Source organism: Saccopteryx bilineata, chromosome 5 (genome assembly GCF_036850765.1).
Source record: "Saccopteryx bilineata isolate mSacBil1 chromosome 5, mSacBil1_pri_phased_curated, whole genome shotgun sequence".
Lineage (NCBI taxonomy): Eukaryota > Metazoa > Chordata > Mammalia > Chiroptera > Emballonuridae > Saccopteryx > Saccopteryx bilineata.
The window spans coordinates 75431026-75458986 of NC_089494.1; the positions used below are offsets into that span (position 1 = coordinate 75431026).

General features: G+C 34.8%; 1 protein-coding gene across 6 annotated transcripts in view; it reads right to left on the reverse strand.

Moving 5' to 3' along the window:
- Window positions 1–27961, reverse strand: part of SLC4A10 (solute carrier family 4 member 10) — a 330272-nt gene that overhangs the window by 83749 nt on the left and 218562 nt on the right. For all 6 annotated transcript variants that reach the window (XM_066279000.1, XM_066279003.1, XM_066278999.1 and 3 more), the window contains 4 exons: window positions 24158–24315; window positions 20621–20708; window positions 10332–10478; window positions 2684–2784 (listed from right to left, as the gene is read on the reverse strand). In XM_066279000.1, the coding sequence (XP_066135097.1) occupies window positions 2684–2784; window positions 10332–10478; window positions 20621–20708; window positions 24158–24315 (494 nt within the window). The remainder of the gene's footprint in view (window positions 1–2683; window positions 2785–10331; window positions 10479–20620; window positions 20709–24157; window positions 24316–27961) is intronic.

Genomic DNA, 27961 nt, shown 5'->3' on the forward strand with positions numbered 1-27961 from the left:
GAATCCTCACCAGATACTGTTTCAGGCAGGTATTTAAATGACCTTTGAATAAGACAGATTCCACAGTTGTTTCCAATGTTAGGCAAAGGCAACTAAGCGGAGGACCTTATAATCATCAGTTTGGAGCCATTATTGCCTAAATACTGCTCACAAAGATTAGGGGATCAGGGAATGTACAGATACTCCAGTACTTTCAGCCTTTTGTGTAGTGCATTTTCACCAATGAAATAAAAGTTGGCTTTGCATCTCATTTGCATAATCAAACAACTTTCTTTGACATTTGCTTGTTCTTGTTCAATAAAAAGAAATCAAACACCTTTTATTATCGCTTCATATTCATTTTGAAATATCCCTTAATTTTTGTGAGCAGTATATATATACCAATGCCTGTAATTCACAAGACAATAACAACCTTACTTACTATAAATCCATTTTTTCCAAAATGTCCAAAACCACACTAAAACACTTGAAAGAGGATTTGGGGGAGGGATAGGAATAACATTAAACTGTGAAATGCTGCCTAAAATTGGAATACTAAAATGTTTTTGAACTATTAGAAATGAGAACATTAATGAACAAATATTCTCATTCTTTGAACATTTGATAGTAATATGCAGACTTCTTACTTGACTACTAAAAGCTTTCTGTATTCCATGGAATACTATGTTAAAATGAATAAGACTATGGTAAAGTTCCTTCATGGGAGTTAAAAAAAATACCTATTATGTTCCAATATACTGCCAGTATGCAGAATATACTTAAATTATGGAAAAATATTAAATTTTTGTCATTTATTTTCTAAATAGGAATATTATTTTGCAATCTAACAATCACCTCAAAAACTGATTGTTCTCTTGAGCAACAAATTAACTGTGCCTTTAAAATGCACATTTTCAGTATAATTGAAAATTTAATACTATAAATATTATTAATTTTTCTGATCTGACATATACTCTATAGTAACATATCAGTCACTTTCTCGCTATTTTCTTAGTGATAAAACACGCTGTTTCCCTAGTGACTCCTTCCATTAAAGGGGAATGGAGTAGAAGAGATTGAGAAGGTAAATTTTCAATTGAAAAAAAAGGACATTTGCAACTCAGAGACTCTTGCAGAGAACCTGTGAAATTTACACACACACATACACACACACACACATCATCATCATCATCATCTTAGGTTCCTCTACCTGTGTTTTGTAAAACATATGCATATTTTTTATTTTGGGGGTCATTTCTGAATGATGTGTTAACCTGCCAAAGTCACTATTCAAAGTAGATCTAATCTAGTAGTTTATACATTCATTCATTTATGATGTATATCTCATCTAATCCCCAAAAGAATTTGAGGTGATTATGAACTATTAATTAGTTGTTAATATTTATAGGTTTGATAGCACTTTCTATTACACCACTGTATTTATTAGAGCATACATTAGTCTAAATAGCTCTTATATTACTGAGTAATAAATGTGCTTTTAGCAGCAAAAATCTAGATCCGAAGTGGGAGGTCATTACAGAGAACAGTGCAAGAGCAGCCGAGATGTACACCAGCAACTCCAGGAGAGCAGATGAGTAATGGATACTTCAAGCCATGTCAGCAACAGAATCTGTGGAAGAACTCTGGAGAAGCGAAGATACCGGATATTGGTGACCTGGGAGGATTTAGGAAGCAGTAAGGAAAAGTGAACTTCGAAAAAAAAAACTAAGCTATGTGGCACGTTACACCTGAGAGAGAGAAAAATATTATCACCAAAAATAAAAAGACAGCATTTAAAAATAATAAGGCAAACAGAAGGAGTACCAATGCTTCCAGTAAAGGGAAAAGGAAAAAATTGTTTGAACCATCTCAAATTAGGTATGGAGCCTGAAGAAGATATTAAAGGATATTTCCCCAGAGACAAACATAGGCAAAGGGAAAGGAGAGAGGAGAATTAAAAGGCACAGAGTTGTCAGAAACTGGAATGTCAGCTTAGAAAACACAGTGAAAGCAGTACGGGAAGTGGCCTTGAGGGGAAGGCAAGCAGCAATCCGCAGAGCCCTTGCGATTGCCTTCAATTATAATGGAGGCTGTGTACACATATTCTCTGAAGAGAGACCCACCCAAGGGTTTCTGATTTTCTGCTCACACATTGTTTGGAGAGAGACAAGCTGTCAAAAAACCATAAAAAACCATTTTAAGAAATAAATTGAAGCTTTCATCTCATCAAAAACGTGTGATTAGAAAAATAAATCATATTGATTTTTCAAATTACAACCATAAAAATAAAAAATATTATTATATACATCCTACTTGCATATAATGAGTTAGACTCTACAAGACTGAGTTCTTGGTATTTATTTTTATTTCCTTCTTAAACTTGAGGCTTTCAATGGGCTCTTTTGGAAGGGGCAACTGACAGTTTTCTTATTCATTCTAAGAATCTGTGAATGCATTTTATGCATGGCAAAATGAAGGATTGGGTAAGATAAAATGGAATGGTGTACACACTGTTCTGCCTTAATAGTAATGACAATTATTAGTAACTACAAAGAAATAAAATCAATTGGCATTTTTACCCCAAAGAATAACATTCAAAGAACTTTTAAAAATTAGATCTCAAAACAGTAATTCCTGACAGACCAGAATGGTATATCATTTGGTCTTTAAAGTCCCATACAAGTGCTTTTCACTAACCACTAACCTTCCTGTTCGCTGGAGTTCAGGTCCACTGTGTCCTCCATGAGGCTCTGCTTCCCCGTGAGCTGCTGTTCCATTTGGTACAGCAGGAATCTTCCTCTTCTCCTGTTGAAAGTGTTTTTGTTTTTAATATCAGGTGCTAGTGACAAACAACAAAACAAATTTTTTTCCTTTGAGGCAATATGCATAGTAGCTAAGAACCCTGGGTTGGTTATTTATTTGCTGCACGACCTCCAGCAAATTATCTAGTTTCCTAAAGCTTCATACCCATTAATGTGATTGCAAGAATTAAACGGGGTTTTAGACATTTATTCACTTTTTCATCTAATACCTATTGAGTGTCTACTCTAGTATATGCCATTTATTGTTTACGGATGCTAGAGATGCAATGATGAGCAAGAAAAAGTATTGTATTTGTAAAGACAAACAAATAACCTATAATGTCAGATAGAGGTAAAGCTATGTGTTAAAACAACTGAAATTAGAAAGGGGACAGAGAGACCAGGGTTGGGATGAGGAGGTGTTAGTTATGATAGTATAATATGCCTGGTATAGTTCAACTGTTCAATAAATATTAAGTATTATCAGTAGCTATGTTTAACTGTATTTCCCTCTTTATTCTGGCTGATATCTTCCTACCCAAGGAATGATTTATAATATGGTACTTTCTGACTCATAGAGATCCAAGACAATTGAAAAAGGGAGTTTCTAACTGAGCTAATGACAAATTAACTGAGGTTTATGTGAGTGCTGTTTTCCCACAGGTCTATTCCACCTACTTTTGTCAGTGATAGAGATTTCTGAAAATCATAAAAATCCCATCTAATGGTTATTGTAGAACAATGTATTCAAAAGTGCCTAAAAGAATAATTAAAAATATTTTAAGTGGTGCAATTAAAATTTTTACTTGACTGCCATTCCAAAATAGTAGAAACATGAAAACATGTTCTTCATGTCTACTGTAAACTTGAAAAACAAAAGTGAATTATCAAAGGGTCTGATATGCAATGGGACATTTATTATTTTTTTTTCAGTCTTTTTTTTTTTGTGTGTGTGTGTATTTTTCTGAAGCTGGAAACGGGGAGAGACAGTCAGACAGACTCCCGCATGCGCCCGACCGGGATCCACCCGGCACGCCCACCAGGGGCGACACTCTGCCCACCAGGGGGCGATGCTCTGCCCCTCCGGGGCGTCGCTCTGTTGTGACCAGAGCCACTATAGCGCCTGGGGCAGAGGCCAAGGAGCCATCCCCAGCGCCCGGGCCATCTTTGCTCCAATGGAGCCTTGGCTGCAGGAGGGGAAGAGAGAGACAGAGCGGAAGAAGGGGGGGGCGTGGAGAAGCAAGTGGGTGCTTCTCCTATGTGCCCTGGCTGGGAAATGAACCCTGGTCCCCTGAACGCCAGACCAACGCTCTACCGCTGAGCCAACCGGCCAGGGCCTGCAATGGGACATTTAGATAAAATAGTACAGGTTTAAAACATGAGAAACATGGGTTTGAAACGCACAAAATATACGAAAATGTATTGTTTAATATTTCTCACAGTTTCCCAAGAATATGAATAGATTCAATGATCTGAAGTGAAATAATAAAAGGATTTCTGTCAACTAATAAAGAAACTGCCTTTGCGGGTAAATAATTACCATCCATTAGTAAAGGGCTTTAACAGTGACCCTCAGTACCCTCAGTAGTCAATAATAACCTAGTCAAACATTTCTTAACTTCCACAAGTCTCAGAAAGCAAGGGATATTATTTGGTCTTCTGGGGAATTATTCCTTACTAGATAAGGTACCTCATTGTTTTACAATAGATGTTTTAAAATTTATAGACACAAATAACACGATAGGGATTACAAGAAGGAAAGTTGGGTTGGGGAGGTAGAAGAGGGAAATATAGGGAAAAGGCAACAGAAGGAGACTTGACTTGGGGTGGTGAACACACAGTACAATATACAGATGATGTGTTATAGAACTGTACACCTGAATCCTATATAATCTTATTAACCAATGTCATCCCAATAAATTCAATAAAAATTAAAAATAAATAGAACAAATTAATTAACTTGTGGATATTTGATTACTCAAATTATACAATTTATATATTCAATCAACAAATACTTATTGCGAGACAATTTGTGTCGGGTACAAGGGCCCTCCTCTAGATGACCAGTGGACAAATCAGGCCTGTGAACCTTACATTCCAATGGGGAAGGTAAACAATAAACAAATAAGTAAATTAATGCTACAGTGTGTTAGAAAGATTAAAAGCTGTGGAAAAATTAAAATTTAGAGCAGAGTAAGGGGGTGTTTGAGGTATAGAGTGCATGGGTTGGGAGGAGGGAATGGTAATTATAAATACAGTGGCCAGGCAGGATCAGGGAGAAAATATCATTTGAGAAAAAGTTGAAGGAGTCAGTTATTCCATGAGAATAACTGGGGGACATTCGGACAGAAAGAATAGCTAGTGGGCTGGAATGAAGGCAGGATGTGGCTGTCAGGTTTAAATAACATGCAGCAAGGAGGCGAATATGGTTGGAGAGGAGCAAGCAAAGAAGAAAGTGGTAGGGGGTGACTTCTGGAGGTAAAGGGAGGCCATGTTGTGTAGGTTTAATACCCGTTGCAAGTATTTGGCTTCTATTTTCAGTGCAATGAGAAACTTGTACAGGATTTTGAAGAAAAGAGCAGCATAATATAACTTGGAGTCACACTGGCTACCATGTTGAGAACAGATTTAGGTGCCAAGGTAGAAATAAGGCCAGTTAGAAGGCTGATTCAGTAATCCAGGGGCATTACGATGGTAGGTTGAAATAAGGTGTTAGCAGGAGCAATAGTGAGAAATTGTATAATTCTGGATAAATAATGAAGGCAATGCCAAGAGTATTTTCTGGTAGAAAAGAAGTCAGGCATAAGAAAAAAATAATAATTTTTTTTGGCTTGATCAACTGTAACTGTGGAATGAGCACAACTCTAAGTGTGGAGTTAATTCTACCGAGATAGAAAGGTGGAGATGGAACAGAATTTAAGAAAAGATCAGTTTCCATTTACTTCAGGGAGCATTATATTGATTTTTCTAATATAAATGCAAAAATGTACACAGGTACAGAAATAAGACAGCTTACAATTTAGTTCAAAGTTAATACTTTGTAAGTTAGATATAGATCTGGATTATCTATATCTATAAGACATCCAAGTGCAGACAAAGGATAGGCATTTGGGTAAATAACTCTCAAGTTCAAGGTGAAAAACAAATTTGGGATAGTATTTAAAGGTATAAAATTAGAAGATATTACCAAGAGAATGAGAACAGATAGAGGAGAGAATATGAGTAAGGACTGAGAACTGCATCAATTCAACAAAACGAAATCAGAGAGAAGAGGAGAAGCCAGAAAAGAAGACTAGGAAAGAGTGAAAAGCAAGCATGTGATGTTTTGGAGCCACGCAAAGAAAGTACCATATTTCTCCATGTATAAGACACACCCTTTTTCAAACAATTTGGGGTCTAAAAATTGGGTGTGTCTTATACAATGGTGTAGCATTTCAAATGCCATAGATGGAACTGAGGATGAGGCAATATATGAAGACAGTGATTCGTCATCAGATACAGATGAGGATACCTAATGGGTAGGAGTTTTGACAGTGATTGGGAGTTGTATGAATTTTATGATGAATAAATCTTGAGTTCGATAACTTTATGTAATACATTTTTTTTCAAATTTTGGGCCCCCAAATTAAGATGAGTCTTATACATGGAAGCGTCTTATACATGGGGAAATATGGTATATAAAGAAATTACCAATTCTGTCAATTGCTGCTGATTGATAGGCTAAATAAAATGCAGACTAAAAATTGAACATGGAACTTCACGTTGTAGAGATGTTTGGTGATCATCCTGTGAGTAATTTTAGTGAAGTGATGGCAGCAAAAGACTTATTTGAGTAGATTTAAGAGAAAATTGAAGAAAAATTGGAGGCCAATAGTACAGAGAGCTCTTCTGTGGCATTTGGTTGCAGTGATAGCAATATTGACAATTCTTTTTTAAGATATAAAAATTAACAATATTGTACGCCCAATAAAATTCTATTTAAAAAATGATATAATTTAGAACAAAAGAATTGATGATATAGGGAAGAAAGAGGAAAGTTGGTAGATAATGTCTTTGAATAGGTGTGAAGAGATGGACCTAGAACACAGGTAGAAGGCTGACTTTGGATAATTCATCAATAGCATTATACGGCAGGCAAAGTATGTGGATGCAGGTGCTAGCAAGTGGATAGGTATTATGGTAGAAGTCTGTGGAAATTCAGTTTTATTTATTTCATATTTCTCAGGGAACAGAAAATGATAATATCTGATGGCGAAGTTCAGGAAGGATGTGATGAGGGTTTGAGGAGAAAAAAACAGATATGAAAGAGAATAATTGGACTAAAATAGTCTGATGAACTTGCAACAATAATGGCCCACTTGAGGTATGTGGTCAAGAATTATGTGAGATCAGTCAGTGGAATTAATTTTTTTTTCAGCTACATTCAGTTCTACCAATGCAGGTTCAGACTAAAGAGTTGCATTCACACAGGGCTGTAGTTTTGACAAGCAAGTAAATGGCACAAGAGAAAAGCAAAGAAGTTGAGGGCATACAAAAGGGAGTGATTATAATGACTAACACAAGTTCCAATATTTTAAGGATTATCACTTGAGGTGGCTAGTCATTTTTCTCTTAACTGAAAGGATAAAGTATTTAAAATTCCATTATTTATAGATTTCAAAAGAATAAAAACCATGGAAATTGTCCTATGGGGGAAAGTATTATTTGAACAAGTATGAAGTCAGAGTGCTTGAATTCATTTGCTCCATCTAATAAAAGGAAATATACTTGAATTCATTTGCTCCATCTAATAAAAGGAAAATGTAGTTTCATAGTATGTTATTCACTTACAGCATACATTAAAAATACTAATGTTGTACAGAAGCATACAGAATATCTCCAACTCAAACTCATTATACAAAATTGGGTTGTCTTCTAATATGATAGCTATTAAAAACATGTGGCTATTTAAATTTAAGTTAATTAAAGCTTAAAATTCAGTTCCTCAGTTGTAGTAGGTACATTTCTAGAGCTCAATAGTGACTTGGCTTATTATATACTGTAAATATAGAAAATTTCTATATTTGCAGAAAGTCCTATTAGACATGCTGATGTAGAACATCAGCACAGAGAGGTTAGGGCATCCGTTCAAGTCATGCAAATAGATAATAGCAGAACCCAGGTGTCTTGATTCTTAACTCAATGTTCTTTCTTTGGAATCATTCTATTGCCTTTTCTACTATTATAGGTGCAAAGATGTATACAAGTCCAAAAATAAGACAATATAACCCTCAAAATTACTCCTTAAGCAACTTCTTTTATTATAGTAGTAGACCAACTGAAACTATGTGGCTGTAGTTATAGAGTCACAAAATTATAATTGCTGAGAAAAGGAAAGAAAATTATCTTTAATGTTATAAAATGACTTCAGAATGAAAACACAGAAATGAGACAGGCGTCAGTTTATTTTCCTTAAATTGATAGTGGGAATAAGGTTTTTTAAAACCCTGATGTTTGAGTGGTATGCCTACTCATTTGCCCACCTCTGGTCTAACCAGAAAACTTCTATGTTCAGGGGTGGGCCAATTAGGCATCTGATACTTCAACTAGCGTACTAAAGTCAGACCAGGCTGAATTCCTCATGGACAAGAGCCAAAGACAAGGCAAAGGAGATAGCAACTGGCACAGTTGAAGGAGGCAGTTTCAGGAGAAGTAAATCCACTATGAAGAGTGGGTTTAACAAACATCTGACCACCACTCTAAACAAAGTCATCCCTGCAGAAAGAAAATGACCCCAAATAATAGCAATGGTCTTTATTTCTATCTTTCTGGATTATATATACAATGAGTAAATACACATTAGATTTTTGTAAGCAGAATTTTTATAATTTTATGCCATATACCCACACAATGGTAATATAAACATTAGAATTTTCTTTTTTAAGTGCGAGGAGGGGAGATAGAGAGACAGATTCCTGCATGTGCCCCAACCAGGATCCACCTGACAACACCCACTGGGACCAATGCTTTGCCCATCTAAGCCCAAGCTCACAACTGAGCTATTTTTAGCACCTGAGGTGGAGGCTCCATGGAGCCATCCTCAGCACCTGGGATCAACATGTTCAAATCAATTGAGTCATAGCTACAGGAAGAGAAGAGAGAGAGAGAGGGAGAACTGAGAGGGGGGTGGAGGAGAAGTAGGTGGTCACTTCTCCTGTGTGCCCTGACCAGGAATCAAACCTGGGACTTCCATACCCTGGGTTGAGGCTCTACCACTGAACAAACCAGCCAGAGACAAACATTAGAATTTTAATTAAATGTTCTCCCAATCATTGATATGACTAGCAATAATAGGGAGTTTTCTATGTAATGACTAAGCCATGCCTTTGAATTTTCCTAATACTTGCTAACTTCAAAGTGATGCATCAAAATATAGGAAGACAGTAATGGGCTGTTTTTAAACTATATTTTAAATCTTTATTAAAAATTTATTTTTCCTCCAGTATAATATGTTTTAAAGTGGGTCTAAAGTCTTTCCAGGCATAAGGAACTGTTTGATTTAGTAACATATCATCAATACACTAAATTTCTCAGTGAGGTGTGTTGAAGATCAAGGAAGACACTATAATTTCATGCTTCTCCCTTTTTAAAGGTTAAATAGCTTCTGGTACCACTTTTAATGTAGAAGGAAGAGGGGATTCCCAACACCAACAGGAAAAGCTCCAACACCAATTGGTTGTCCTGCAATTCAGCTCAATTCTTACACCATCTCCCCAGAGATAGCATCAGATGCCACAGGTTCAGAGCTCAGTCCTGCAATACTGACTCCTCAACACTGCCCCACTTCAGAATCCAGTTGTAAACTCAGGTTGTTAAGTGAGCTTCTCAAGGACTTGGGAATCAGAGGTTTCCAAGACGCCTTTCTTGGGTTTCAGCTAACTTGCTAGGGCGACTCATAAAACTCAGAGAAACATTTTATTTATTAGAACACCAGTTTACTATAAGAAGATATAACTCGGGAACAGCAAGTGTTAGAGAGCATAATGCAAGGCGTGGGGTAAAGACAAGAAGCGTCCATGTCCTCTCCGGGTGTCTCAATCTCCATGTGCTCACCAGCTTTAACACTCTCTGAACTCCGTCTTTTTGGGGGTTTTATGGAAGTTTCATTGCATAGGCATAATGAAAACACTGGCCACAGGTGATTTAACTCAATCTCCAGCCCCATTCCCCTCCTTGGTGGGAGGTGGGAACTGAAAGTCCCAATGCTTGAAACAGTGGTTGGCTTCACTCTCAGTTAGCCCCCTTCCTCAGTCAAGTAAGTTCAAAAAGCCACTTCTTTAACATAACAAAAGGCACTTTTGTTGCTCTCACCACGGGAAATCCCAAAGGTTTTTGGAGCTCTGTGCCCAAAACAGGAGGAACACTAAATATATATTACTTATTATAAAGCACAGTATCACAGAAGTTATCATTTAAATCATTTGAATCCTTTTGACAGGTTATATTATTTTCTTAAATGTATTTAAAAGACAAAAATGATAGGATTTTAGGAGTCTTTTCAAATGTACATACCTGGGAAGGAACGTTTTTTGGAGGTTCTATACGAATGCTGGGGTCCCACTCTCCAGGGGGGAGGACAGTAACCTGGTCCAGAAACTCATCGATTCCCGACACCAAGTCATTTCGGTCTTTAGCTTTGTAAGCAACATCATGAAACACCTATAAGGGAAAGGAATGTCATTTATAGATTTTGCAAAATTATAAAATCTAACTGAGTTCAGTGTTCTCATTTCCAGTTATCGCATATGTGATGATACAATTTGAAAAAATAAAGGTTTTTTAATGTAAATTACAATTAAGTTTAATATATGAATGCCCACAGATACCTCTTTCTCTCAGAAGGCTGGACTGCAGGTTGAAATTGATGGAGGCAGGAGTGGGAAAGGGGAAGGGAAAGGAGGACGGAAGTGAAGGGACTGAAAATTCTGCCACCCGGAAGTTGCTTTTTGGGCAATATTGATTTTAAGCTATTTATTAAGAAACAAAAGACTCAGAAAGAAAATTTGACCCTTTTCCCTTTCCTGCCCAGGAGTTTCAAAGAGAGAAACCTGATTCAGGATGATGTTAGGATGCTGCCTTCGTCTAATCTGAATTAAGTATAGTAAGCAAGAGGGCTTGAGGCAGCTGCCTGTTAGCCAGATACACCCTGTGTCCCATTGTTTCTGAGTCACCTAGAAAGAATCTTCTTGCCTTGAGTGTTTCAGGCTTCCTCAACTACCTGCAAATCTCCTATCCTCTCTTCTGAAACCTAATACTGTACCTTGGTCCCACCCCTCCTTTCTCCTCTGTCCGAAAGTGTCTTGGATACCCAATATTGCCTCACCGTCTTTGGAATTTACACTAGCATGTGTAAATTCCCCATGTGCATGTATTAAACTTTGATTTTCTCCTGTTAATGAGTCTGTTAATTTGGTTAATTAGCCCCACTAGAAGAACTTGGAAGGTAGGGGAAAAACTATTAATATTCTTTAAACCCTCACAGAAAAAAGCTCATTAAACTAGAATTAATGATTCAAGCTTGGCAAAGGTTATTTATGTGTAGTAAATCAAACTTTCTGAAAGTCACCCTGGCTTAAAAATAGAGATGAAAGTGTATAGACTATATTAGAAATTTTAACAGTATTCATACCCTGGCATACATAAAATAATTTAAAAGGTTAATTTTGTTCTAATTATTAAATAATAGTAAGGTCAGAAAATAGGATTTTCTGATATTTATCATGTCTATACAGTTTATTTTTTATTTATAAATTATATTCAATGGCAGGACATTAATCAATAAGAATACATAGGTTTCAGGTAAATATCTCTCTTTATAGCATTTAAACTCTTGATTGTGTTATGTGCAGCTTAGAAAGTGTATTTCCATTTAAAGTACAAGCTGCATTCACACACACACACACACACACACACACACACACACCCTGTGCTAGTCTTTTAGGCTACTGAAAGATATTATAGGTCTTCTTCCAGAATAAGACTGCAGTTCGTTTCTTCTTTGATATTAGGATTGGGTATGTTCTGTTTAGGTGTACGTATGTCACTTTCAGATGGAAGTTCTGAGCACCAGAGTGTGATTTATCACATTTTCTTGTGTCTGCCATAGTGACTGAGAAAACACAGGTGGAGCTGGAGCTTCTTACAGGGCCTGTCACTGTAATTAGCAGAGCCTCTCTGCCAATTTCTGATGGACATATAGCATGACAGAAATAATTCCTGGTTGTTTTAAGCCTCAGAGATTTCATTTGGTTATTCTTGCAGCATATGTACTCTCCCCTGACTAACACACAGAGAAGTGGTATACTAAATATAATAAGAAGGTAAAATGAAAATAAATGGGAAAAATTAATTTATACTAAGCATAATATAAATATAGTATTTCTGACACTTTTTGTATTTCAGATAATAGAAAATGGAACAAATATTTGGGACTAATATATTATTCTTAATGTTAATCTATATTCAGTAACCAAATACACCAAAATTTATAGAAAAATTATAACTTTAAATATTCTATTCTATATTTAGACTATTTGAGTTTCTGGTTTGATATTCTAAGCTGTTGAAGAAGTAATAATGATTTTCAAAGGCTTTTTTTTACCTTTCAAATAAGAACATTTCACAAAAAAAATCACTGGTATGATAAATACACAGTCTTTGCTTAGGATAATATGTAAACATCAAAAATACATTAATGGTTTAGTTATATTTTCAGAAGGAGACTTTTTAAATATAAAAACACAGATTTTCCTGCCATAAACCACTGAATTTATGGCTCAGAATATCCTCTTTTAAAGATCTTTGTTATGGTCGTGAGATCTAATCTGAACATTTAAGAATTGCAACTGTTCTTAATTCCCATGAAAGTTTAGCTACTCTACTTTTTCTTTTCTAATACCTACTTTCTTGAACTCTTTCTTGCTTTAGTCTCATTTAATTTAAAAATTGCTTTAAGAGATCACATGGTCCTATACCTACTTTAGATAGCTCAATGTCCAAATTCATCCAGAATAGCAGATTCCCTATTATTTTAAAGCTCTTCAAAGCTGTAGATATCACAATTTGTTGGATTTGAAAATAAAGTTTTATGTATTATTGATTTTCTATCACCAACTTTCCCAATACTTTAAATTGGTCTTCCTCACCATCTTAATTTCAACATATATCTGACTTCTCAAAAAGCTTTCTCTGGTCCCCTCTCAAAACAGATTAGACAGCTTGTTAATACTCCCCTAATGCCTTTTCCTTTTTCTTGACATTTTCACTGTAATTATAATTATTTATTGAAATTGTTAATTATATAATTAGTGTTGAATACTTTTTTATGCTAAAACAGGGAAAATCTTTTTTTCCATGATAAAACATGAACTCTGAACATTCACTCAATAAATATTTTGCAAAGTACTTCTATGCTAGGGATAGAACAGTGAACAAAATCCACAAAAATCCGTTCCTTCACAGAGCTTATATTTAGTAAGAGGGGGAGATGGAAAATTAGCATGTAACTGAATATAAGTTTGTTGGATGGTGAAAAGTGTATGGAGAAAAATAAAGCAGGAAAGAGAAATAAGGGTATGATTGGGGGATGCTGCAATTTTAAACAAGCTGATTAAGGAAGTCTTCAATGAGTAGACATTTCAGCCAACACCTAAAAGAGTTAAAGATGTAAGCCATGTAGTTATCAGAAGCAAGAGCTATCCAGGCAGAGGGAGGAGCTGTGCAAGGATTCTCAGGAGAGAGAATGCATGTCATATTTGAGAAATAGTGAGGAGGCCAATTCTTTAGGGAGGAGTAAGTGAGAGAGTAACAGGAGATGAGGTTTGAGAGGTAGAAAGGCAGAAGGACATCCTGTAGGATTTTGTAGATTATAATAAGAACTTTGACTTTTACTCTGAATCAGATGGCAAGCCATTAGGGATCTTGAGCAGAAGAATGATTGTTCTAGCTGTAGTGCTGAGAACAAAATAAGTGGTACAAGGGCAGAGAAAAACCACTGGGAATCTATTGCAGTGAAAGGGCAATAATGGGCATAGACCTGGTGATAAGAGTGAAAACCATGTGATAACAGTTCAGAAAGTGAGAAGCAGTAGGATTCTGGAAATACTGTGAAATGAGAGCCAGGAAGATTTACTGATGAATTGGACTGGGTGTGAAAGAAATAGAAGAGTCAAAGATGACTCTAGGGCTGTTCCATGAAGCCACAGATCATGTTTTTAATTTCTACCACTTTATTTTTAATATATAGTAGGCAATAAATATATACCACAATAATGACATGAAATATGCACTATTATTATACAACTAGAAACTGTCTTCTCTTTCTCCCTCCTTCCTTCCTTCCTTCCTTCCTTCCTTCCTTCCTTCCTTCCTTCCTTCCTTCCTTCCTTCCTTCCTTCCTTTCTTCCTTTCTCTCTTTCTTTCTTTCTTTCTTTTTTTATTTTCCTCCCTCAATCCCTCCCTTCTTCCCTTCCCTTCCTTCCTTCCTCCCTCCCTCCTTTTCTCCCCCCTCCTTTCTTCCCCTTTCCCTTCTTTCTTTTCTTTTTAAAAGATAACATTTAGAACATCTTTGTAAGGTGATAAGAATGATATAGTAGGGAAGGAGAAACTGATAATGTAGGAGCCAGAGTGGATAATTAAGGAGCAAAGTTCACATTAAAGTTGTGAGTGGGAAAAAGTAAGAATTCAGAAAAGGAGACTGAGAAAAAGCATCAGTGAATTAGGGAAAAACAAACAAGCACATAGCAAATGTGTTTGTTTGCTAGTCTCCTTCAAACCTGCTTTTACTATTTCTGGATCTTTGTTCCATATATATATATATATATATATATATATATATATATATATTTTTACAGAGACAGAGAGAGAGAGTCAGAGAGAGGAATAGATAGGAACAGATAGACAGGAACAAAGAGAGATGAGAAGCATCAATCATCAGTTTTCATTGTGACACCTTAGTTGTTCATTGATTGCTTTCTCACATGTGCCTTGACCATGGGCCTTCAGTAGACCGACTAACCCTTTGCTCAAGCCAGCGACCTTGGGTCCAAACTGGTGAGCTTTGCTCAAACCAGATGAGCCCACACTCAAGCTGGTGACCTCGGGGTCTTGAATCAGGGTCCTCCGCGTCCCAATCCGATGCTCTATCCACTGTGCCACCGCCTGGTCACGGTGTTCCATATATTTCTTACAATAAGTTTATCATGCTCTTTGATAAATCCTGTTGAGATTTTGACTGGCATTGCATTGATTTCTTTCATCACCATTGCTTGCCTAGATTGTTGCAATAGCTTTTTAAGTGATCTGCTTTTGCTCTTGCTCCTCCACAAGAGTTGAACCCAGTAGTTCACTGATCCTTTTAATATATGAAATATACCATATCATTTTTGTTCTCAAAACCTTCCATCTACATCCCAACTCAAAATCCTTACATTACCTACAAATATCCTCCACAGACTGGCTGGTTACCTCTTTGACTTCATTGCCTACTGCTCTCTCCCCTTCTCCCTCCTGCCAAGCGATGTTGTCCTCCTTGCTGTTTCCCAGATATTCCTGGCACTTTTCAGTCTCAATGCATTTGTCCTTGCTTATCTTTTTGCTTGGGAAACTCTTCCCTCAGATATCTGAACAGCTTGCTCCCTTTCTTCCTTTAGGTTCTTTGTTGAAATGTCTCCTCAGTAAGGCCTTCCCTTACTTGTAACTGTCCTCATCCCACCCCCATCTCCCTTCCCTGTTATCAAGGTGTTCTCCTTAGCACTTACCACTGCATATCATACATTTTACTTACCTATATGTTATTCTGTCTTTTCACTAGACTACTAGCTCAATGAAAAAAAGGATTTTGTCCTTTTTGTTCACTGATATATCCCTAGTACGGGCAAGAGTGCCTGATAAATATTTCACGTTTGATAAATACATATTGAATAAATTAATGAAGAATAAAATGAAAGAAGGATCTCTCCTACTAGAATCCAAGACTAATTATAGTAAAGATACTATAATTAAGATAGGAATGGCACAGAGATGGATAATTTTTTTCACATGCAGGTATTGCTAGCCATCAAATAAATGACAAATAAATCAATAAACAGAACTAAATGAAGTGATTCTCTATGTAAAAATGAAATTGGGTCTCTAATCATATTACACAAAGTGAAATTCTAGATTGATTAAAAACTTAAATGTGAGAAAGTATAAGACTCCTTGAACATAATTTAGACGGATGTACTTCTCAGGGTAAGCAGTAATGCAAATTTCAAATATTTAGTGTCAAAACAAAGTATACAATTACATTTAGCTGTTCTTTATAGGAAAAAAGAAATAAGAAGGCTTTGATATATCAAAAGCAATAAGAGATCAAGTGACATGAGTACTAAACTTAGAATATACCATTTGTAAATGGTGACTTAAAGAAGTTTCATTACAGTGAGAGTAACAAAAATCAGACTGTATGATGTTAAGAGATGAATGAAGCTAAGATATTCAGGACAAAATGAAGATTGATTCAAAGTTCTTGAGATTCAGATTTAATCAACACTTCTTCAATAGTAGGTGTTATAGTGAAAGGTAAGAGGTTTTATTTTACGGATGGGCAAAATAAGGACATTAATTTTATATCTATTTCTTTTTTTTTATTTATTTATTCATTTTAGAGAGGAGAGGGAGAGAGAGGAGAGGCAGAGAGAGAAGGGGGGAGGAGCTGGAAGCATCAACTCCCATATGTGCCTTGACCAGGCAAGCCCAGGGTTTTGAACCGGCGACCTCAGCATTTCCAGGTCGACGCTTTATCCACTGTGCCACTACAGGTCACACTATATCTATTTCTTAAGCAGTAACTATCTATTGGCCAAACTTCCTGACTGAACAGTCACTGTTGACTTAAAATCTAGATGATAGAGACAGAAAATTGTTGGCTCAAAAATCCAGAACAAGACAAACACTGCACTCTTTATAATAATTTTCTTTGTTTTTGTTTTGGCTTTTGTTTTCATAAAAGTGTGTTGTGTTAATATACAATGGCTTTATTATTACATTTAAATAAATACATAATTTTTTTAAATTCTCAATTTCAAATTCTGTTATGATAAACAAAAGCTCTTTAAAGTGCTTAATATTTTTCAAGAATCTAAAGAGATTAATGCATTAGTAGTACAGCTAATAAACAAAACCATATGATTTATCTCTAGTAATTCTCAAGAAAAAGGAGGAAAATAAATAAATGGCATTATTCAACATAAGGTAGTGTTAAAATGATTAACATAATCAGTCTTTAATTCACTTTTTAAATTCACTTATTGATTCTATTTCTATTCTGTTTATTTTTTTCTTCAGGTTCCACATATAAATGAAATTGTATGTGATTGTCTAACCACTATATTGTACACCTGAAACTAATACAAAGTGATATTGAATATAAACTATAATTGAAAATCAAAATTTAAATTAAAAAGAAAATTTTTAACTCCGACTGAAGGCAGACACTATGCCAAGTCTGGAGATACAAAAGAAAAAGACAGGAGTTCCCAGTACAGAGAGGACAAACACAAATAAAGTTCAGTTAACAAAATTTATTTGAGCACCTGACAATATCAAGGTACTAACATGAATAAGTGGTAACTGCTCTCATGGAATTTACAGTTTGATAATACAATTCAACTCACCCTTTTCTTAACTGAACTAAACTTTATGAATCAACATGTTAAATTTTGTTCTTATGGAGTACAATTATTCAGTAGCCTTCGAAGCAATTATAGAAGCAGAATAAATTTTCCACCTTGGCTTTTAACAATAAAGTATTATTTCCTCTTTGAAAAATATTTAAACATTTTTGATAGTTAATTAATGTACTATTGTAATTAATATCTTATTATAATTAACAGCTCTCATCTTTTAGAGTAGCTTTCTGAGTTTCTGCTTCTCTATCTTACTATTCTTAGAGTTACAAATTGACCTAAAGTGAAGCTCTAAATGCAGGGGTCTCCAAACTACGGCCCACGGGCCACATGCGGCCCCCTGAGGCCATTTATCCAGCCCCCAATGCACTTCTGGAAGGGGCACCTCTTTCATTGGTGATCAGTGAGAGGAGTATAGTATGCATCCACATCCTGTGCTCCTGGAGTACTGTATGTGGCAGCGCTGCAAAGTACAGTGTGGCTCACATTGCTCATGTATAGTACTACTTCCGGTGATGTGGGACGCACACGTCATGGCTCCGGAAGCATGTCATATCACTTGTTACGGCTAGCAGTGACAAATATGGAACCGGACATTGACCATCTCATTAGCCAAAAGCAGGCCCATAGTTCCCATTGAAATACTGGTCAGTTTGTTGATTTAAATTTACTTGTTCTTTATTTTAAATATTGTATTTGTTCCCATTTTGTTTTTTTACTTTAAAATCAGATATGTGCAGTGTGCATAGGGATTTGTTCATAGTTTTTTTTATAGTCCGGCCCTCCAATGCTGAGGGACAGTGAACTGTGTAAAACGTTTGGGGACCCCTGCTCTAAAGTTTCAAATTTAAGTGATTCATGTTTTAGCCTCCATGAGGTGGGTCATTAATCAGGGAAATAAATGGAAGTTCCTTCTCTGCTGTCATTTGAAATCTAAAATTAAAAAACAAAACAAAACACGGATGTTTCTCTGTTATTCTATGTCCACTTGATTAGTTAAAACCTTGGATACTAATGTCTTTCTGTTGATAAAATCTTGACTCCTAATTGGTGGAGGAGAGATTTAGGAAAAGAGATACCTTGAGTATGTATGGACCTCCCATGACACAATATGCTCTTCTCACCATACAACATTACCCATGTCCTAGGGATATCTTAATGTAACATCCTAATTTCTTAGATGTAGAAACATAATATAACATGAAATATATGTATCCAAGAAAGTGACAATACTAAAATTGTGGAATATAAATGACAGTGTTTGAACAGTATTGCAAAATAATTGTCATTTATTTTGCAATACGGTAAAAACTGTAAAATATTAAACACTAAAATATGGAAACACTAAAAGCAAAGATATTGTGAACATTACCTTATAAAGAGTTCTTCTTGAGCAGATTTGTGGTTCTCCTGAAGCCTTTTTATTTTTATCTTTTCACTCTCTTGTCTTCTCCCAGATTCATTCAATAAAATGTTATTCATTGCAGTGGATGGAATAGTGTACTCTCAAAATATATGTCTACTTGAACCTCAGAATGTGACCCTATTTGAAATAAGGGTCTGTACACCTGAAACTTAATTACAGGTGTAATTAAAGTAAGAGATCATCCTGGATTAGGATGAGTGTCTTTATAAGAGACAGAAGAGTAGAGACACACAGAGATAAGGGAGAAGGCCATGAGCAGATGGAGTGAGAGACAGGAATCTCTTTGTCACAAGCCAAGGAACAGCATGAGCCACCACAGCTACAAAGATAAGGTAAGGTTCTTCTCTAAAGCCCTTGGAAAGAACATGGCCTTGGTAACACCTCGACTTTAGACTTCTGACCACCCAAAATAAGAGAAAATACATTACTCTTGTTTTAATCACCCAGTTTGTGTAAATATTTTATGGAAGCCATAAGAAATAAATACATTCAAATAAGTTGGTTTTTCTGAAGCTGATAAAAATAAAATGTGTTTTTTCTGGCTTTTGGCTTCCTGTGTGTAAATATCAACAACAAATAGATATAAAACATAGTTTGAACAGATATAATAGAATAATTTTTATCGAACCCTAAACAGAAGTTCAAATTTTCATATTTCATAGGACTATGAAAAGTTATATACAATATTATTTTGCCTTTTTACAAACTTTAAAGTATCTAAACCCACAAATTCAGTAAATACATCAAAAATTATTTGGATGAGATTCTAAATATATATGATCCCTTTTGTTATTTAATACCCAATTTTGAATTTATGCCCTTTCTGTGATCTTTTGCATCTGCTCTTCTTTAGCAATAAGAACAATGAAACAGTAAAAATAAATTTCCATAAGGTGTTGGGGAATAGAAGAAATCAGTTATATAATACAGATTATGTTTTTATCTTTATGGTCATGCATTTTTGAGATCTACACCTCCTTCAGAAGCTGGTGAAAGCTTTCTTTAGTCCAAAAAAATCTACATACAAACTTTTTACATAGAAAAATGTATGTGCTGTATCAGAGAGGTCACAGGTCCCCTGAAATCCATTTATAGTTCTTCTAATGATTAAACACTCCCAGATTAAGAACAGCTTCATACAGGCCATTGGAAAAGGAGTTGATAGATGTTACATGGTTTTTACTGTCATTTATAGTATTCAGATAAACTACCATTGTTTTTTCTTGAGGCCTTAAAATGATTTTGCCCACTTCTTGTGCTTGCATGAAACTATGAACATACTAAAATCCAATGACCTGTACTCTTCAAATGGTTGTACTGTATGCCATATGACTTTTATTTCTTTAACAAAGTTGTTAAAATTTTTTTTAAATATTTCTTTGCCCAAAACAAAATTTGCAATGATAGCAATAATGCTGCTTGCTTTGAAAACACATACAATGTAGAAAATATTCATAAATATATTCTAAATGTCACTAAATAACCTTTTTTAGAAAATAAAGTTTTAAATCTTTATATTCATGTATGTGAATTTATTACCCCTTTTAAACAAATTTTTCACTATAAAACTTTATAGTGAAAACATAGAACAAGGGGGATTCAAGACAGAAAAATCTAATTCACAGTAAATTGTCATGAATACAGAAACCCCAAAAGATAGGTGTACCTAATGGGCAAAAATGTTCCCAATGAACTTGAATAAATACCTCATCTGTCATTAGAGTTGCAATTGATCTGCCAATCTCATGGTACTGTTGACCCTTTCCCAGGGGTCCCAGAAGAATGAACAAAAATCTGTAATTAAGAAGAAAATAAAATAAATGTTTCATGGTAGAAATATAAAAATTATTTTAGTAGTACAGAATCACTGATCTCAAAGAAATTACTGAAGATGGGAATTTCTATATGAAATACTTCTGTACTTTTTTACAGTTCATTATCATTTTGAAACATTTTCTAATCCTTGACTCATGCTTAAGATTCTTAAGCAATAGGAATTTATGATTATTTTGATCTCACTGTTTCCCCCCTTTCTTACAGGTAGAGCCTACACATTTGTTAGTGAGAGTTTAAAGGATTGTATAATTTTTAGAGGAGTAAGGTGACAACAGTAAAATCTGGTTGAAACTTCCTGAATTATGAAAATAAAATAATTCACTAATAAGCAAATTATAGAACTAGGTAGAGGGGAGAAAAGTAATACAGTTGCATACACAAGGAAAGAATGTATGATCAAAACACAGTAGGTGCATAGAAAATGTACATTAACTAGAAAAAATATCAGGAATCAAAACCCAGTTAGGCAGAAAATGGTGGGGGGTAGTTAATGATCTATTAATTCCAATGCTGAGCAATAAAAGTACCAGCTACACTGTGATATTTCATCTAAATAGGTTGAAAGTCTGGCAAACTCATCATCAAAAAATTTTTGAAGAAATCAGTATGTGCTCTCTGACTCTTCAGAACTGGTAACTGTACTGTTTCTGTAAAGGTCAGCACTGCAGGGAAATTGTGGACATTTTTTAATGTCTTATACTCTGCAATATAACTCTACAGTACTGAATTGTTAAGTGGTTTATGCTCTTAAGTATGAAGAGTAATGACTTTTACAGGTATAGAAAATAGGTACTATAGTTCCACACTTCATTTACTTAAAAACTTTATGGACTCTACATATTTTTACATGAAGCATATATGACCTAGTTCTCTAGGGTCTGACATTAAGTTTTTGTGTCAGTTGAAACTGACTCCTAGTAAATTCCTACTACACAGAAATGTTCACTGTATCTTTAAAACAGGAAGAGTTTATTGTGGTGGCAGATGATTTATCAACTATAATACTTTTAAGAAATTTCCTAACCTATGTACATGTTGCTATTTTTTAAGATTCCATTCCATGGACTATTTATAAAGTCCCAAAAGATTATTTTATGAAATTTTTACTATATGTTGCTGTTATAATCATGGTGTGCTCTTTTGTCCTCTTAAGAAAAGATAATTAGAAACCTTGAATGGCTTTCTTTATTCTATTTTCTAACATTTTATTTTTCACCTTTCCTAACTAGTCAAGCCTTTTTAATCTTTCCCTACACAGTGACTTTACCATGCCCCTAATTTTTCCTCCATTGTTCTCTACACATATTTTTCTATGTCAGCATGAAATGAGGTCACCTAAACTTTCACAGTTTTCAAAGTGAGGTTGCATAACCCCATTATGACTTTTCTCTACTCCTGAGATTTTTTTTTCTTTCCCTAGAAATACAGGAACTATCATGGTCATAAATAGTCATCATTTACTCAGCTGTTCATCAGACACTGTCTTAAATGGTGAAACAAGAATGCACTGGCCCTGGCTGATTGGCTCAATGGTAGAGTCTTGGCCCAGTGTGCAGAAATCCTGGGTTCCATTCCTGGTCAGGGCACACAGGAGAAGTGACCATCTACTTCTCCACCTCTCCCATTCTCTCTTCTCTCTTTCTCTTCCACTCCTGCCTGCATGGCTTGAATGGTTCAAGAAAGTTGGCCCCCAGTGTTGAGGAGAGCTCCATGGCCTCACCTCAGGAGCTAAAAATAACTCAGTTGCCAAACAACGGAGCAGCAGCTCCAGATGGACAGAGCATTGCCCAATAGGGGGTGCTTGCAGGGTGGGTCTACATCAGGGTGCATGTGGGCATCTGTCTCACTGCCTCTCCACCTCTCCTAATTAAAAATTAATAATAATAATAATAATAAAGAATGCACTGCTTAGAAGACTAAAAAGAAATTTTAAACTACTAAAATAATACCTCTATAATTAGAATGTTTGACATCTTATATCTAAATGCCAAATTCCCAGAAACTCAGAATAAGTTACAGAATGGAGATTAGAAAAATTAGCCTTATTCATACAGTCAGATGTCACTTTAATGCACTTAGTTCATCTTTCCCTTTTTATAATAAAAGTTGGTATGTATCAGAAGTGTTAGGAGTCCTCCAAAAGAATAAACTTTCTATAAAAGAATAAACTTTTTTATAACCTGAATGGTAACCAGGTTCTTTCCTTGAACTCGATTCAGTAGGTACTCTGAATCCCATTTTAGTTAACTAAGCTTTTACAAAACGAGGCCTCTCCTGACTAACCTTTTCCATATTTTGCTGATATCTTACCCATATTCAAAGCACAGAGAGTGATATAATCTGCTGTGTTTTGAGTTAAGGCCAAAGGTTCATAAAGGAAACATTCCACAAACCCAGATGCCACAGCACCTGAACATTACATCATCTTAACTTGGCTGAGGCATTTGACGTTGGAAGAGGAGGCATGCTAACAGCTTCTGAAGCAGAGCATCAAACAATGGGCACTAGTCATGTGAAGAATGAGGTCCCAGAGAGGTATGTTTTGCTACAAAAATAGGATCAGAGTGAAAGGCTATCTTTATATAGAAATCACATTTAATGGAGGGACAAGGGAAGAAAACAAGGTCCTTGGATGAATTGCTAGGAACTTAATGTGCTGAAGTCAATTATTTTTTTCTGTACATTTTTTCCCATGAACAGTCTTATATATATAAAGTAGAGATAAATTATAAATAATTATGGCTCAGTTTATACTATCCATAAGTTGATAGATTTATGCATAGTTCCATGAGAAAGAAGTTCAGCTAAGCAAATTAGATTTATACTTTTGATTTGGATTCAACCACAATCCCATGATGCTACTATCAATGATTCTCCAGACTCTATGCATGGGAGGTACACTGTACATAGGTTTGAAACATACAGTACCATCAGACACAGCAGGGACTGTACTAATGATGGCACTTACATGTACTTTGAAGGCCTACTCATTCAAGCATAAACCAAGCCTTGAAAACTTTGTTCTTTTTTCAGTTTGACCACACTTATATACAGCATCCTCTTTAGCCTATAATCAAATACAATCTTTGAGAAAAACCTAACACTTTATCACTTTTTACCAAAATTATAAGAAAGAATGTATATGGTGATATAGACACAGGTATTCAGAGATGAGGAACATGCCTAAAAGAAAACATAAAAATTTTGAGAGGAAGGAGGAAAGAATAGAATAATTTTTAAAGAACTTTTCCTCTTCCTCCATAAACAAGAAGAATAAAAGTTTTGTGGATTTGTTTCTAGAAAAATACTCTCAAAGTAACTTATATTTACTCCTTGTTTTATTTTCCACATGCATATACACAAAAAATGATTTAAGAAAGATGAGAAGTTGCTCTTCTACTTTTCACCTGGTTGGGATCGGGACTTCAGCCAGTCCCTGAAGTAACACGGCTGGAGACAACCTAACAAATGCAACTACAGTTCGATCCAAAAACTCCAGTTCACCAACTAAGATGTTTGAGGCTTCCGCGCCTGGAGGAATCTTCTTCATAAAATGCAGATCAACCTGCAAGCATCACACAGTAAAATAAGATCAATAAAAATTGGCAAATCTTCTAAATGAGATCCTTGCACAGTGCTTCACATATGGTAACCATCAATTAATATACTTTACATAAATACAGCTCGTATAAATAGAGCTTAAATAATTTTTTAGCTAGGTAAGTATGTCTTTTGCCCTTTAGAAATAACTATTTTTCTCTACTTGTGTATTTTTCCAACTTGTCATCAATTAGCTGAACACTCTAGTTTCTTTACTCAATATCTTTAAAAGAAACTTCTTCAGTATCAGCAAACTTGAAATTTGGGGGAAGAAAAGAGTATTACTCAATTAAATAAATATGGCTTAATCACAATTTAATTAGCATTTTCCAATAGATTTAAATATTTTTATGCTACATTATCTATATTCTGTGCACAATATTTTTTATTTAATACACAAAATATGCCTATTTCAAAAGAAATATAAACATGTTCCTTCTTAAGATGATAATATGACTTTAGTCTTTATCTTTATTCTATATCCTTTACATTCTATAATATATTTTGCCAGTAATTTTTTTATTTTAATTTCTCATCAGATAATTTAGATATGGCAGAGTAAAGAAAACAAGAGGAAAAGTATTAACATTTGGTGGCTGAAGAGCCATAGTTGACTTTCTGACATGAGATGTCTGATTGAAATGAATGCACACAAAGCAAAAGTGATCATCAACGGGAAGAAATGCTTAGCGCAAAGGGTGAAGCCTGAAAAATGAATGTAAACTGTTCCTCAGAGTAAGTATTAATTTTTATGCACAAGGCCTCAATGCAAACCAAGCCGCGATTTTAAAGTCAATTTTACAAGGCCTACCTCTTGTTTTGTTTGAGTTGCTTTTTATGGAAATCACTTTGTGGGGAGAATAAGATTTTTATCTGCTCTAGTAATTGGTTTTGTGCTCTCGTGTTAATGAAATGGGGGCCAAAGATCAAAATGAGAATAGGAGAGAAAGAGAGAGAGAGAGAGAAAGAGAGAAGAGTGTCGGGTGCATGAGGGAGTCTGACTGCCTCCCCGTTTCCAGCTTCAGAAAAATGAAAAAAAAAAAAAAAAGAATAGTTCTCCAAATAGTTTAAAAGAAAAAACATTAAAACTTTTAGAAGTATCTTAGAAAGCCCATAACTAGACTTTAGTGACTATATTAAATATGTTGCTTTCTGAAATCAAGACCTCAGTGCAACTAGTTAGAAGGTTTATAACTACTTAATTTTTCTGTAAAACAAGAATGTCACAAAAGATACACCCGTTATATGGAGTATACATTTAATCATAAGGATTAAATATAAAAGTAATCTGCAGTATTTCACTAAAAATATCAAATAGAACCAATGTTCTATTTTAAAGAAAAAACTTATTTAACAAAGCCAAACTGCCTATAAAAATTATGTTAAATATTAAAAATTTCAAAGTTTTGAACCTATAAATATATTTTCAATTACAAATTTTTAAAACACATAAGCCATATATATTGGGATATTGTATGGTAAATATTTTGCTTTTATAAAATCTAATCTCTTAATTTATAGACACAAAACATTTATTTACCTTAATAGAAGGTTAAATTTCATGGGAATTATTACAAATATTTGTATTTCTTTTTCTAGCTAGGTTATATGCATATATTGAAAATGCTTTCAATTACTAATGCTTTCTAATTTTATAATAAAGCATAAATTCTCTAGAAAGGACTAAAAGACTAACTGTATATTAGCCTTGTGAGAAAAACATAATAAATTTTTCTAAGTCTTTCAGAGCCTAAAAGGGTAAACAATTCAGTTCTCCCCCTATCACCACCCACTGGAAATAACAATTATACAATGTTAATATTCTGGAACAGAATTTAAAATTAAAAAAAATCGCTTTTTAAGAAAATCTCTAATTGATAAATAATATGGGTCGTATTGGTAATACCTGTGATCATTTTAATGAGAAGTTTAAATTCCAACTGGAAAACTTTCTATATTGCTTCTCAGACTTTTGGCTAAGATTATACATGAAAAACTTTCTATAAACTTATTTGTTGCTTGAAAGATGCCACAGTCTTAACTGTTGAAGTCTGTACCTCAATCAATAAGTATATGGTATGCTAAAATAATTTAATTTTACTAAAGGAAATTGGTATAATCATATGGTTCTTGCATATGATTATATTTTTGCATTACATAATACCTAATATATTAATTGATATTGGTAATTTAGTAAAAGCATTAAATATACAGAATTTTATTTTAGGATTAACAAATTTATCTTTTGATTCCAAATATAATAAATTATGCTTAAAAAACACATATCTGGAGTAGCCATTATATTGTACTCACTACATTATTATTGAAGTAGCCATGTACTAGGGAGAAAATAGATTACATAATATAGTATATTATCTAATTATACAGCAATTATATATAGATTACTCCTGGGGTAGCCCTATATTTTTGTATTTATGTTAATATATAATTCATTCAAAAATTTATTTGACAATATAACTACCTTTTAATACAACAAATGGTCACATTTAAGAACCACAATTTAACTTATAATAAAATTATAAATATCTAAAAAAAAAAAACCTCTGATTAAGGAACTAGGTTGAATACATTCCTAAAACAATCAATCCTCAAGTAGCCTAAACACTAGAATGAGCAAAAACTAATCCTGGAACTGTCTGTTCCTCTGAATAGCACCTTGAAGAAATGAAGGTGTACTCTTATGGATCTGGATTGACACCCCTGTTTCTGGGTTCTCTAGACTTTTATGCTAGGAAGAGAAAGATGCTTCATTCTGGGCATTTGGTGCTTAAGCTGTGGGTGAGAAACTGTAGTATCTCTGGGGAACAAGATTAGACAGAGATCATGGTGGAAATGGAAGTGTCTCAACAAGCTACACACTGAAATGTGAAGGAAATAAAAATGGGATTTTACGGGAAAAGTTTAAGTCTTAAACTCATTACAGAAAGGATAAGAAAAATTAATAGGAATTCTTTGGGACGATGGTGTTGTGATAGTAACCAGCCAGTGATCCTGAGCAGCTCTCTTTAATCTCTCTAGGATTCAGCTTTTGCACCTTCTAAATGAGGAGATTTCTAAGTTTTCTTGGATTCCAAGGATCTAATAATCAAATTTCTTATACTATGTTCCACAGAGTAAAGACAGATGCAGAGGAAAGTTCCTTCTACATAGAAAACCATATGAAAGTTTTTTTGATTTGTTTGAAATAAAAGAAATAATGCCAACATTCAGGAAATACAGAAATAGCCACCCTCTACATGTCAGTTTAAGAAATGAAAAGATAGAGTGTTTGGCATATCTGCTTTAAAAAAAAACATTATAGGATGAGCTTGACCAAGCAATGACACAGAGGATACAGCATCCACCTGGAATGCAGAAGAACCAGGTTCGAAACCCTGAGTTTGCTGGTTTGAGTGAGGACTCACCCAGTAGAGCAGTGTCACTGGCTTGAACGTGGGATCATTAACATGATCCCATGGTCACTGGCTTGAGCCCAAAGATTGTTGGCTTGAAGCTCAAGATCTCTTGCTTGAGCCCAAGGTCACTGGCTCAGCTGCAGCCCCTCCCCCCCATCAAGGCACGTATGAGAAAGCAATCAATGAACAACTAAG